This window comes from Hemiscyllium ocellatum, chromosome 14, assembly GCF_020745735.1.
Source record: "Hemiscyllium ocellatum isolate sHemOce1 chromosome 14, sHemOce1.pat.X.cur, whole genome shotgun sequence".
NCBI lineage: Eukaryota > Metazoa > Chordata > Chondrichthyes > Orectolobiformes > Hemiscylliidae > Hemiscyllium > Hemiscyllium ocellatum.
The window spans coordinates 18,243,760-18,257,851 of NC_083414.1; the positions used below are offsets into that span (position 1 = coordinate 18,243,760).

At 39.8% G+C, this 14,092-nt stretch overlaps 1 protein-coding gene across 5 annotated transcripts in view; it reads right to left on the reverse strand.

The window, feature by feature from the left end:
* Positions 1–13,482, reverse strand: part of mtmr14 (myotubularin related protein 14) — a 66,088-nt gene extending 52,606 nt beyond the window's left edge. For all 5 annotated transcript variants that reach the window (XM_060835426.1, XM_060835425.1, XM_060835427.1 and 2 more), the window contains exons 1-2: positions 13,121–13,482; positions 6,933–7,081 (exon numbers count right to left, since the gene is read on the reverse strand). In XM_060835426.1, the coding sequence (XP_060691409.1) occupies positions 6,933–7,081; positions 13,121–13,267 (296 nt within the window). In that variant the 5' untranslated portion in view covers positions 13,268–13,482. The remainder of the gene's footprint in view (positions 1–6,932; positions 7,082–13,120) is intronic.
* Positions 13,483–14,092: the final 610 nt, after the last annotated feature.

A 14,092-nucleotide genomic window follows, 5' to 3' on the forward strand; every position in this document is an offset into this window, starting at 1 on the left:
GCATTTACCAATCACCACCCAAAGAATGCATCACCAACTTTCGCAAACCCTCTGCATCCTATAGAAGTGATTACATAAAGATTTGATCACATCAGTTGTAATAAGTGGATCCAACAATTAAATTTGTAGGTAACAGTGCTATCACAGCAGGTTTTATCAGTGCATGAGAAACACCTGTGGCACACTAGGGCGTGGGAGGAGGGTGTGTACAGGTACAACTGGTGGCTGACAGTGCAAGCATTTTAAACCAGAGAAACCATTTTTCTCTTTAAACAAGCCTGGAACATTACTTTAAAACAGTACTTCAAGAAGTTTCACTAATGCAACTGAATTAGAACTACATCTAGAAAAATATAATGCAACAAATTAGCAAGGCAGCAACCTCCATTGTGCTGTCAGTAATGAAATAAACATGTGGATAAATGTTAACCACTTCTCACTAATTTGGGTCACTTCCATTTTCACGTTCCAGTAGGAAGTAAAAACAGTTAAAAAAAAAGCACAGCTTTAACCATAAATATTTTTCTTGAATCAGGAGATTATAAATTTCTAAATATGAATATACTCTTGCAGCCCGAACAATTATTTGCTCAGCAACTCATCCTACATTAAGACAGAATACAATGAAAGAGATTGATTCAGTTTTTGAATGCACTGCTGTGTTTAGCCAAGGCTTGGAACTGAGTTGACCACATTCATGGCAATTATTGATAAAACATGCAACTGTGGTACATTTGCAGTGATTGGAAACTCAATACAGGTAAAGTGAATGGAAACATGATCTACAAGGATGTTAAAGCTTTGATCGGCTGTGAAGATTCCTGGAACAAAAAGGTAAGTCAAGAGAAGCAAGATTTCAATCTAGTTACAAATAAAACACACTGCAATATTTTCCTTAATGATGAATAAGAGTGATGAGTTTAAGTCAATATTCTTCCATCAAGTGCACCCTGTAACTACTGAATAGATGACAATAATTCACCGACTCTTTTCGTTCCCTACTATGGACTAAACCTGATGACGGAGCAGCGCTCCAAAAGCTTGTAATTTCAAATAAACCTATTGGGCTATAAACCTGGTGTCATGTGACTTCTATGGATTAAGTCCGTCTCCTGGAAGACTGAAAAATAACTAAAGAGAAAAATAAAGTTTGTCATTTAATGGAAACACCAACCATTCTTAAAGGTGAAGTTTCATAAAGAAATTGTAAAGTTTAAAATTGCTATTGTCAGCATAATTTTTGATCGCTTTAAATAAATTACAAGAATTCCATTCATATGAGTTATTAGCTGGTAAAATGAAGGCCCTGTGTCAAGCACTAAGTATTGGACAAAGACTATAATTGACAGAAAATGAGAAAACTAGGGCATAACTAATTGCACGGTATCTTGTTGGAGAACAGTCACCCATTGCAAGACCATCCTGATTGTTAGTCCTGTATTCTCCAACAGGATGCCTATTTGTTATTACTTGGCAGTGAACCTCAAGGACAAGTTTCAGTAAGTGACAAGTAGGAGTTTGATTCAACAATCATCATGACTGAGGTCAATACTGTTCTATACCTGCAAACACACCCAACTAGAGTCAAAGATTAGACCCAGACAAATTAAAACAAAAAGACTGAAAACGCAGTAAACTGTTTACTTTTATTTGAATCTTACTCAATTGCATCACTAAAATAAGTGAACATAAACACAAAATATTGGTCTCTGGCATATGTGGATGGAATCTTTCTATCCTTGTATAAGTATTGACAGAAAATTTGAAAAAGATATTATTAGATGGCCAGCAAGGAGATTCTCAATGTTGAGAGCAAAAAAATAAGTCCCCTTTCCAAATAAGTGCTGATTGGTGAGACAAGACTTATAAGAGTGAGTAATGAGGGGTGCATGTACTTCATTTTACGCAAACTCACCTCATTTATGATGTTTCTCATTCTCCCATCCACTAGATCGAAACAAGGCGAGGACAATTCCCAAAATACAATACACTACGGGAGGCACGGTGGCACAGTGGTTAGCACTGCTGCTTCACAGCGCCAGAGATCCGTGTTCATTGCCTGACTCAGGCGACTGACTGTGTAGAGTTTGCACATTCTCCCTGTGTGTGCGTGGGTTTCCCCTGGGTGCTCCGGTTTCCTCCCACAATCCAAAAATGTACAGGTTAGGAGAATTGGCCATGCTAAATTGCCCACAGTGCTAGGTGAAGGGAAAAGTGTAGGGTAATGGTTCTGGGTGGGTTGCGCTTCGGCAGGTTGATGTGGACTTGGTGGGCCGAAGGGCTTGTTTCTACACTGTTTGTAATCTAATCTACTGCAACTTGGATCAAACTGGCATTCTTCATTGCTGTGGTACTGCCAGGACACTTGGTATGTACGGTCAAGCACCCATTTCCTGGATGGGACCTAAGTGTATTTCAGCACTGGTCACATGCTCTCAGCGTCCATGCACTATGCACCTACTCAAATGCCCACAGTATCCTTGCTTTGCCATTTTTCACCATGCCCCCTCAGCTGGAGCTTGCTATTTAGCACAGGAACAAAGCCAGGTACCTTGGCCTAATTATCAGTACTCAGTCAAGGGGGTGAATGTAGTGTCACTGCACATGCATGCAATGTCAATCTCACAACTGCACCATGTGACAGCAACCTTTGTGGAAAACACCCTACCACTGCAAGGGTATTAACCACATTACATCGTCTAAGAGGAACAGTCCCCAGTCAAGTTAAGGACAGTTACTATTAATCAGGGAGCCTCGGTACAGTCAGTCAAGGGCAGCACTCGCTCACAGTCCACAGGCTTGGACATAGTTGGTCAGCAGCTAAGGGCAGTCAGGTCAGGCTGTGCTAACAACATAGTCCAAGGAAAAGGGCCACAGCCAGTCCGACAGGTCTATTGCAAACACTCAGGATTGCAGTCAGTCAGTCAGGGAGCTGTATGCTGCATAGGCAGAAGACATCAGTTCTGGGGATTAGTGGCAACATGCTGGGAATCAAAAAGACGACAATAATTGTGAAGGGGGAATAATTAAACACATAGGGGGAGAGAGAGTTGACCAGGCTGAGCCTGAGACTCACTATGCCTAACGTGACCTGAAGTGCCTTCCATACTTTTGCAACTCAAATGCACAATGCAAATGGAAAATGGTAGAGATCAAAGCCAAAGTGGGTGGAGACTTTATTCCCCTGTCTGAGCACATTACTTGTGAGCAACATGAAACTCTTCAAGCAGCAATTGCATTACTCATACTTACATAGTAGAGTTGAAATCACCTGCAATCATAAGTGTCTAATACATTTATCTTACATACACAAAGTGTGCAAATCTTGGTCACAAGCAATCTTGATCATGTCATTGCAGATTAAAGACAGTTGTATCTGTGAAGCAGAGGTACTCACAGGAAACCTTAAAAAGTGGGACCTGCAAGTGACAAAGATAATGCAAGAGCTCAGCCTCCATGTGGACAAGGAAGCTCTTTCCGTTCACTTTGAACTGCAAGAACTTGTCAGTATGGTCTTATAAGCAATGATGCAAGGAAAAGGCTTCAGTACTATCAACCTCATCCTGTATCAATGTGATATGACTTATGCTACTTTCATTGGTACAAGGTTCCTCTATCAAAGGATCATGTAGAGGCATTCCATGACTTTCCACGTCCCACTATATGGAGGAGAATGCTAAACATTGTTTGAGTGTGATAGTTATGTGAACAGTCAGCATTCCCAAGACCCGTCTTGTTTCTGATCACAGTAGGAGACGTCATCACTGTTGATGCAGTTCCACGATGGCATAAGGAAAAAGGAAGAGAAACAGATACATCAGCAAGCTCAGGTGGAGCAGTCACCTCAGCAAGTACTGAATAGCCTTCAAATGGAGATGTCACAGCTGAGGGTTCTCTGGGGACGTACAGGAGTACATCCCATTTCTTCCTGATAATGAAAGTGCAGTGTCACTTTATTAACCTTCCCAATTATCCTTATATGGCCCTACAATCTCCTATTCAAAATCTTCTAGTTGCAGCTTAAGAGTAAGTCAAATCCATCCATGCTTAATTTCTGAACAACTCTCATCCCACTGTTTTAGACAGCAAGTCACAGTTCAAATGCACTCCGTTTAGCCATTTATGATTGGAGTCAGTTGTATTTTTCTTTTGAGTTCACTTTTCAGACTCACTCTTATGAACCCCGATAAGTTCCTTGGACTTCCATTGTATCTTCCAGTATTCTGAACAAAAAAAAGCGTTCCACTTTATGACAATGGAAACAGTTAGGCCTACCATTCCCACTTGTATTTTCAGTACCTTCCTTTCTGATCAGCGAGGATCTCAAAGCATTGCCAGACATCTTTTCTCTACCCTGGTTATTTGCCTTCCTGCTCACTTTTTTTCAGGTTTATGGGGATGATGGTTAAAGAAAAAAATTAGGCTTTATGGATCAGCCACTCCTGCTGCACAACTCACACTTGCTATCCTCTGGCCTTCGACATTATCTTTTTAGTGATTAGAGTCAGTGAGCTTTTAAACTCTTGCAAGAGAATGATCTCTTAGAGTTTCATTGTATTTACTCCTAATGCCCATTTCCATCAATAAAACCAGCTTTGTGCCTTTTGTAGCGACAGGAATGGAAAACAGGGCAGCAATGGGAGAGAAAGCAAAGAACGCACCACTTCTGCTTCCAGTCTGGAGTGGATGCACGATGATGATTTGAACAGCACCACATTCCAGTTTAAGTGCATTTGCAGGAGAGACACTATGACAATTATTCTTTGCAATTACATCTTCAGCCTTAATATCCAATGTATATAAAGTATCACCAGAGTGAATAACTTGGAATGCACATGGCGATTTCATTATTGCTGTCAGACAGTAGTTACCGGCCCCAGTAAAGCTCACAACAGTATAAAAAAAGCCATTAGCTGACATCATACATAAAAATAACTAATGAATTCCTTTTAAGTTCTAGCATAGAAAAAAATCTATAAAAAAGGGACCTAAGATGCACTTTTTCATGCAAAGGATGGCCTGTGTATGGAATGAGCTGCCAGAGGAACAGGTGGAGGCTGATACAATTACAGCATTCAAAAAGGCACCCAGATGGATATATGAATAGCAAGGGTTTAGAGGAATATGGGCCATGTGTTGGCAAATGGAAGTAGATTAATTTAGGATATCTGGTCGGCATGGACGAGTTGGAGTGAAGAGTCTGTTTCCGAGCTGTACGTTTCTGACTCTAATAGTTTGTCCTTAAAAATGAATGTCACTATTTGGGCCATCATTTAAATAATTTGAGTGATGATTTGTTTTTCTTGTCTATTTGGCTTTAATAGTTTGGTTTGAATAGGGATAGAGGCAATAACATGATGTGAACTGATGGTGAAGTTAAAAATCCAAGAGTACAGCAGAAGCAGTTGAATTGATGTGTTGTTTACCATAATATGCATCATGACAGATCCCAATTCACAAAACAGCTCAGCAATACCTCCCAGCAAGATTTGCTTAATTTTGTCACCACTGTTAAAGAAAGGAAAACAAACTCATCTCCTCACTAAAGAGAACTGTCAGCAAAAAGGAAAGTAAACTTAATCCTTCAGGTGAAAGAAGTAGAAGAGAGACATGTGGAAATTCCTTCAGAGGGGAAACTGTAAATGCTGCAAATCTGAAATATAAACAAATACTATACATTTGCAGCTATGTCAGTGAGCTTTATCAAAGAGAAACAGAACTTGAGTCAATTACCTTTCACTTCCCTGAATCATTTACCCTATTTCTCTCCACAGATGCTATCCAACTTGCTGAGGATTCCCATCATTTTATGTTTTACTTCAGACTTTCTGCATCAGCAATATTCTTCTATGGTGTAGGTTTCTTAATGTTAATCCATTTTTGCACAGTACTCTGCAACATACTTCCAGCTATGAAGAGACAGCTATGCCATCTTGACAATTGTAAAAATCCTTTTTCCATCAGTTCTTGAGCTGAGTAAGTAACTGGTAAAAATCAGCATTTACTGGCCACCTCTAATTGCCCTTGATGTGGTGGTGGTGCTTTCTTAAGCCATTGTTATCCACATGGTGTACGTGTGCTCACAGCGCTGTTCTGAAGGGAGTTCCAGTATTTTGATCCAGTGACAGTGAAGAAATGATGACATAGCTCCAAGTCAGGATGGTGTCTCACTCGGAGTGGATCTTTTTGTTAGCACTCCCATCTGTCTGTTTCCCTTGTTGTTCTAGCTAGTAGAGGTTGTGAATTTGGAAAGTAATGCAAGAGCAGTAATTGCCGTTTCAATGCAATGTGAGAACAATTACTCTTCAGAGAATTTCCAACTTCAGATGAAACTTTTTCCAAAAGAAATATTGGGATATTAAAAAAGCAGGCAAGTTTTCCAACTACATTTCCTTCATTCTGTTATTTTATACAAGCAGTTCATCTATAGTTACTTATCGTTCTGATGAAGGATTAAATCGGAATCATCACCTTGACTCTTTTACCCACAAATGCCACTCTGATAACCTCTTGCACTTTGTTTTGGTCACCACAACCATTTGTTACAGAGCTGCACCAGTTGAGGTTTAGGATGAGACTGTATGTCTATCGATTCAGCAAGAGAAAGGGGCACATAATGCAAGGAAACTGAAAATAGGAAAAAAAAAGGAGAAAAATAACCTGGATATTCAATAAGCCATATGCAGATAACATCACTAAAAGAAATCACTGGCAAAAATTTCTTCAAATTGACAGTATGTTGTTAGCAATTAAAGCTTCATTGCCAGAATCAAATAAATGAAATTCTCTCTCTCCACTCTTTTCTGCCAGACAACCCATCTCCAAATCAATTTAATGTGCACATTCTCTAGGAAAATATAATAGAGACATAAATAATCAAACTATAGTCACATGGTGCTAAATATGTTAACTATTTGATTAAATCCCATTACCTGTCCTTGTCACCCTCCGTACTTTCATATTCCATAATGATGATTTGGCGGGGATAATGTCCGCAAAGCTCTCCATTTGGATTCAGAATCACACTGAAAACATAGTCCCTCCTGAACAATTCAAGGCAACGATTCTCAATCTTTTCCACCTGTAAACAGAGACACAGTGAAGGGTGTCAACCTGGAGATAAGTCCCCTGCACATAGATACAAAGAGATGAATTAATAAAGAGGACAGTTGGCCCCTCTAGCCTGCTCCACCATTCAGTAAGATCATGGCTGATCTGACTGTGGCCTCAATTCCACATTCTTACATACCCGCCAAATAAACAACTTCCTTATTAATGAAAACTCTCCCACCTTGATCTTAAACAATCTGAAGGACATCATTTTTCAAGTTCTTCTAACTGACCTCAAGCATATCCCTCTTTCATAGAACACAGAACAGGCCCTTTGGCCCACGATTTAATCTTAATGCAAAATATAGTAACTTAACCTACTGCTATCCATGTGCATGTCCTGCAGTCACTTAAATATCCCCAATGACTCTGCTTCCACCACCACAGCTGGCAACGCATTCCATGCATTCACAACTCTCTGTGTAAAGAATCTACCTCTGACGTCTCCTTTGTACCTCCCTCCTAATATCTTCAAACTATGACTTCTCGTACCAGTCAATCCTACCCTGGGGAAAAGTCTTTGGCTATTGATTCTTATCTACTCCTCTCATTATTTTGTACACATTTCATATAACAAAAAAGTTTCACTTGTTCAAAAAAACAAAAAACTTTAAGTTGCCAATGTTCCCATATTCCTTCCAATTAACTTTAGTATTCAGTCACTACCCCCACACAGACTTTAAACTCTTCAAATTCTATCCTTTAGTTAAGTGAAATGGCAGACAATGGTTGAAGTTTATACATATAACTCATGAGATATAGAGGAGTTTTAATGAAATGAAGGACAGAAAACACTTGCACTTGTAGAAGATATTGCATAGTCTCAGGACATCCCAAGGCATTTCACAGTCAGGAAAATACTTTCAAATGCATAAAAAAAAACTTTTTTTTTGCACAACATGACCCCACAAATAACAAATGTGATATATAACCATATAAACTCTTGCAGTGGTTGAAGGTTAAATGCTGACAAAGCAACAGTATTCCCCACTTCTGTAAATAGTGGAAATTAATATTTCACCATTGAGGGAGAATGGGCTTCAGTTTAGCATTTCATCCAAAAGACAGAATCATGACAGCACAGTACTTCCACTGTACCACAAAATCATGTTAAACAACATCATGTATTGAAGTCATTAAATGTGGGTTGAATGTTCTTGACTGAGAAATGTTTAAAATGATGATCCATCCAAGCCTAACCTACATAGATGTGGATATTCTAAAAGATAAAACATGTGACTTGTGCAATTTATCCTCCAAAAGTTTAAATAGCTAAATACAGTCCCCAATTGCTAAGGTGGTTAAAGTGGTGAGCTACACAGCTCAGTAAAGTACCTGGAAACAAGCAAAACTGGCCTCAGCACACTTATGTCAGGAAAAGGAAAACCATTCAGGTTCCTACTCCTGACTGCTATGCCTCCCGGAAAATATTATTTATAGATATAGTCGGAGGACAGGTGAGGTCTCCAACCAACTGAATTCCTTCTTTGATGCTGGGTCAAAAACTACAACTCCATTCCCAACAATACTGTGGCTGTACCTATGAACTGCATCGATTCAAGAAAGTGGCTCATCACCACATTCTCAGGGTAACCAACATCCCAGGGAAACCAAAAGGTAAAAGTTATGACAGGGCTCAGTAATTATTTTAAAATGTGTATTTCTTTTCTTAATGGGCGAATTTGATTTACACTTCAAGACATGTTGAACTATTTGTGCAGCATGTTTTGAGCAGAATTGAACAAAAATGTATATTTGTAAATAGAAACTAAAACCTGCACAAAGTGGATATAGCTCCTGTTTCAAAAGGAGAACAAAATCCTCTGATAAGTGGGATTTGAAAGAAAATTTGACATTATCTAGTACAACCTCATCTCAGCTGAAATTATAAACTTCCAAACCACAACATTCATTGGCAAAATCCAGTGCAAATGTAAATAAGGTTCAGAAACCTCATTCTTCAAAAAGTGCAAAAATGCCAATTGATTACCTTTTTCTTTAAAAAAAAAGGTGAAACTCCTTCCATTACCAGTTAGATTTTATGTAATTTTCTAGTTAGCTAGTAGGTTATGAAAGAGTAGGAAGAAAGCAGAAAATCTGGTGCCATATGTCAAAGATGGAAGTTAGCACTTCTTAGTGACAATTCACAGCACAAAGACAGACAAAATTCCAAGCACAATTAAAGATAAATCCATGGCTCAGTGCCACAGCACAAACTGAGCTCTCAATGCTCTGTATAACATTCGTAAGATTTAGCTCTTGCCTGCTTCATGATTCTGGAGAGAGACTGGCCAACTTAGCAAATAAGTCACTGTTGAATTTCCAAGATAAATTAGTGTCATTAGAAGTTGGCAGTAAAGTACAAAGCAAGCTGCCCACAAGTGCTAACCAGGTTGCAAATAGTCAAAACACAGGAATGAATTTTTAAATCTAAGTCAGAGGGCATATTGGGGTGGCATGTTGAGCACTAATGTACAATACCACAGCATAAAATTTGAAAGCTCAAACAGTTCCTGTTGCAGTCACACCAGATAGGGACAAAAACATTTTTTTAAAAAAGTACCCTCATTTAAATTATTAAAATTATATAAGTTGCATGTTTAAATATTAACAGGTCTGTTTACTAAAAATAAATATTCACTTCTTTGGCAATGTTTTGCATAACATCCTTAAATATAACCAATACCTATATAACAACTTTTGATTGGTTTTAATCATTTGCTATGCTTGTTTCCTAATAGGAGGACCAATACACTCCAATTAACAACTTTTATTTATCACAGAATCATAGAACCCCTACAGTGTGGAAACAGGCCCTTCGGCCCAACAAGTCCACACTGACCCTCCGAAGAGTATTCCACTCAAACTCATTTCCCTTACTCCTGACTAATGTGCCTAATCTACACTCCCTGAACACTATGAGCAACTTAGAATTGCCAAATCAGCTAATCTATATTTCCTTTTTGGATTGTGGGAGGAAACCCACGCAAACACAGGGAGAATGTGCAAACTCCACACAGACCAACAGTCTTCAGATGCTGGAATTGAACCTAGGTCTCTGGTACGGTGAGGCAGCAATGCTAACCACTAAGCTACCATGCCACCTTTCTTTTCCATCCCCAGTGTCAAGAAGACAGTATAAAAAAGGGTAGTAACCTATGTGGCAGCCTTCCTTCTCATTAGAAGATGGCTTCTGGCCCTGACACACTAGCTGCAGAGGAGGATAGTGGGCTCAAAGTGCACAATTCACTACCCTCTTTTCTCTGGACCATCTTCTCAGACAGCTGAGCTCATCATTCCTGCTCATTACTTTCAAGACCTTTCCAATCAGTCAGACTCCAGATATCAATTATCAGAAACCGTTTTCCACACATCAGCTTCAATGTCTGTCATCTTTATATTTCACTTGCAGGTAACCTTGTAGCAAAAAGGAGGTTCTGACTCAGTGGTCAATTCACTGCAGAAAATCTTTGGATATATGGAGGTTGTCCGTCCAATGAATGTGGTCAAGACAACTCAAATGTTATTGGTTTAGCATTAAGTGTTTGCTGATGGAATCAGCATGCTTCAAGATTCCTATGGAGAAGTGTACTAAGGATGCAGGCTTGATGGACTTGCAGTTCAGTGAACTCAGTCAGGTTGCTGTTACTCTACACATTCTTGACAGATCAGCTTTGTGCTACATGTTAGTCAGAAGCACCTCCGAATATTCATTGAGAGGATGCACTGGATTAAGCTGCATATCTTGATACAAGAACTTTAAATGAAAACAGAGTTGCAGAAAAAAGGTCATGGAATTAATCCAAAAGTGGAGTTGGTAAAGCGATAACATTCTACATCAAATTATGTTTGTTCCAGAAGATAGTTTCAGGGGAAGAAACAAAGGGATTAAAAAAAAGCAAGTTATTTCACAAAAGATGGATGTGAATTAAAGAGGAATATTATTTTAGAATATTGTGTGCAATTCTGGTCTCCTTCCTATCGGAAGGATTTTGTGAAACTGGAAAGGTTCAGAAAAGATTTACAAGGATGTTGCCAGGATTGGAGGGTTTGAGCTACAGGGAGAGGCTAAATAGGATGGGGTTGTTTTCCCTGGAGTAGAGACTGAGGGGTGACGTTACAGAGGTTTATAAAATCATGAGGGGCATGGATGGGAGAAATAGACAAGGTATTTTCCCTGGGGTATGGGGAAAAAGCCAAAAAAAAATGTCCAGAACTAGAGGCCATAGGTTTAGGGTGAGAGGGAAAGACATAAAAGGGACCCAAGGGGCAACTTTTTCTCACAGAGCATAGTGCATATATGTAATGAGCTGCCAGAGGAAGTGGTGGAGGTTGGTACAATTACAATATTCAAAGGGCGTCTGGATGGGTATATGAATATGATGGATGTTGAGGGATATGGGCCAAGTGCTGACATATGGGATTAATTAAGGATATCTGGTTGGCATGGAAGAGTTGGACCATCACCCCATACCATGTTTCCATACTATGCATCGCTATGATTTGATTAACATTTAAAAAAAACTAATTTTGTTAAAGTACATTTACAAAAATATTGCAGAAGTGAAAGTCCCTTAAATAAACTGTTCTACTTTCAGTGTTGAACAACTAAATCAAGAGTTGCCCATTCTTCAAACATGTAGTTCGATATAAAATGTCACAGTCTAAAATTAATGTCCTGTAAGGCCAAATTATAAATCTAGTGCTTGGAATTGCTCAAAATCTGGTTGTAATAAATATATTAAACAGTTACTTCTCATGAATATTTAGTACAATTATTTTTCCATTTGAAGTATTGAGGACCTCACACCAGAGCATAGGTGGTCAACTTATAATATATCACCGGTAGGAAAGAAGGACACCCCAATAGAAGACCAGACAAGGTGCAAAGTAAGAATCTAGATTTATATACAATTTCTCAGGAACCTGGGATGTTAAAAGCACATCACAGCTAATTAAGTACTTTGCAAAATACAGCTGTAGCTTGGCAAAATTGGCACACACATTATCAATCACAATTTTACAATAACAGTGTGATAATTATTAGCAATAAACTTCTATTCTTTGAATAGTGCCATAGCATTTTTTAACATTGTTTCAAGAAGCTGGCAGGATCACTTGGTTAAGTTCAGTTTAATCAATTCTCTGAGAAATAGCATCTCCCCTAGCTTATCTCACGCTTCAGGCTCACGGCCTTTATTCCTGATGAAGGGCTTTTGTCCGAAACGTCAATTTCGCTGCTCCTCAGATGCTGCCTGAACTGCTGTGCTCTTCCAGCATCACTGATCCAGAATCTGGTTTCCAGCATCTGCAGTCATTGTTTTTACCTCTCTGACAGTATAGTATGCCCTCAATACTGGAATGGAGTGTCAGCTTGACCTAAGGTGGCAGTACTGCTTAGGGTCGAACACCAACTTATATTTTCAAAAAATAATTCAATACACTTTCCTTTGAATTTGGTTGATCTAATGAAGGAAATTTTTTTTGCATGTTTTCCCCGTCTCTTAATCCTCCATCTTTCGTTGCTCTGCTTCTTTAAGCTTCAACTCTTTCCTATTATTTCTTTTCCATCCTTAAAGTCAATTAAGGTGATAGATAATTGGGACAAAGTTCACGAGGTCCCAGATGCCACACTGTGATCCTATTAGCATTTCCCGCGACCTGCTGTGTGAATAGCGAGGGGTGAGAGGCGAGGGAGCACATCCAGTCCATGACACTCGGTGCAGCGTGCATTCTTCCAGCAACCTCTGGGCCATTATTTACTGGTCTTGATCTAATTTTACCTATTCTTTGACCTGGTCACTCGGAGCGTGGATGCCCTGATAGTGTCACTCCCTGCCCAGATGTTGAAGCATTTAGGTTATTTGACACTTACCTTGTATTTAGATTATTCGGCGAACACTTTGGGTTGAGATTACTGAACGCTTTTACACCAGTTTTGGATTATTACTTTACTCCTTGACAGGACATTCCGCGGTCATTTTCACGGGTTAGCCTCCTTCAAGTTTACCTTGGGATTGGCCTCCTTGGCCCGGTATTGATGTTTGGAGAAATGTTCGATCAACTCTCCGATCTCCTCGCTCCTGCCGCCGAGCCCGAGCCCGGGCCCGGGCCCGGACCCGGACCCGGACCCAGCCCGGCTGGCTGGCTGCCACATCCCACCGCCTTCACTGCACTCCCCGCTCCGCACAGCCTCCACCGGCCTCTCCCTGGAAGGCACCGCCGGGCTTGCAGCCCATGGCCCAGACGCGTCCTTCCCCGCTCAGCCTGCCCCTTATCCTGCGACGGCGCAGCCCGCTCCGAGAGCTTCCCTTCACCGGGATCCGGCCAGCTGCAGACCTCGGACAGCCATCGCTGTGGGAGACGGCGCTGACCTCTCACCCCGAGCACGTGATCAGCCTGACCTTTGACCTTTCACCTTTCCCACAGCCTCACGTGTTGTTCACTGCCCTGGCATGTCCCGGATGTTACTCTCTGTAGTCAGGGAGAGAGGGCAGTAGTGGACTGTCACACTCTAAACCTAATTCTGTTTTACCTTCCACAGGTATTAGAAACCTTGCTGGGTTTTCCCAGCACTTTCCAGTTTTATATCTATTTCCTGTGGTCAGCATCCACAGTTCTTTGCCTTCATTATAAACAGCTCAATTATTAACTTTCTTCAAAACCTGTCCCTATACGCTAGTTAATTGTTTATTGCCTTAAATCCTGTCACCATAATCTGCTTAATTGTTTATTATCATAAACCCTGTCACTATAAACTGTTTATTTTCTTCAAACCCTTTCACTATAAAGTTTTTTCTTCAAACCTTTTCACTATAAACAATTTTTCTTCAAAGCTTTTCACTATAAACAACTAATTTTTCCTTTCCAAATCTTTTCACTATAAACAACTATTTTTCTTTTTCTTCAAACCTTTTCACTATAAATAGCTAAATTTTCTTTTTCTTGAAACCCTTTTGCTACAAACAGCTTTTTTTTCATT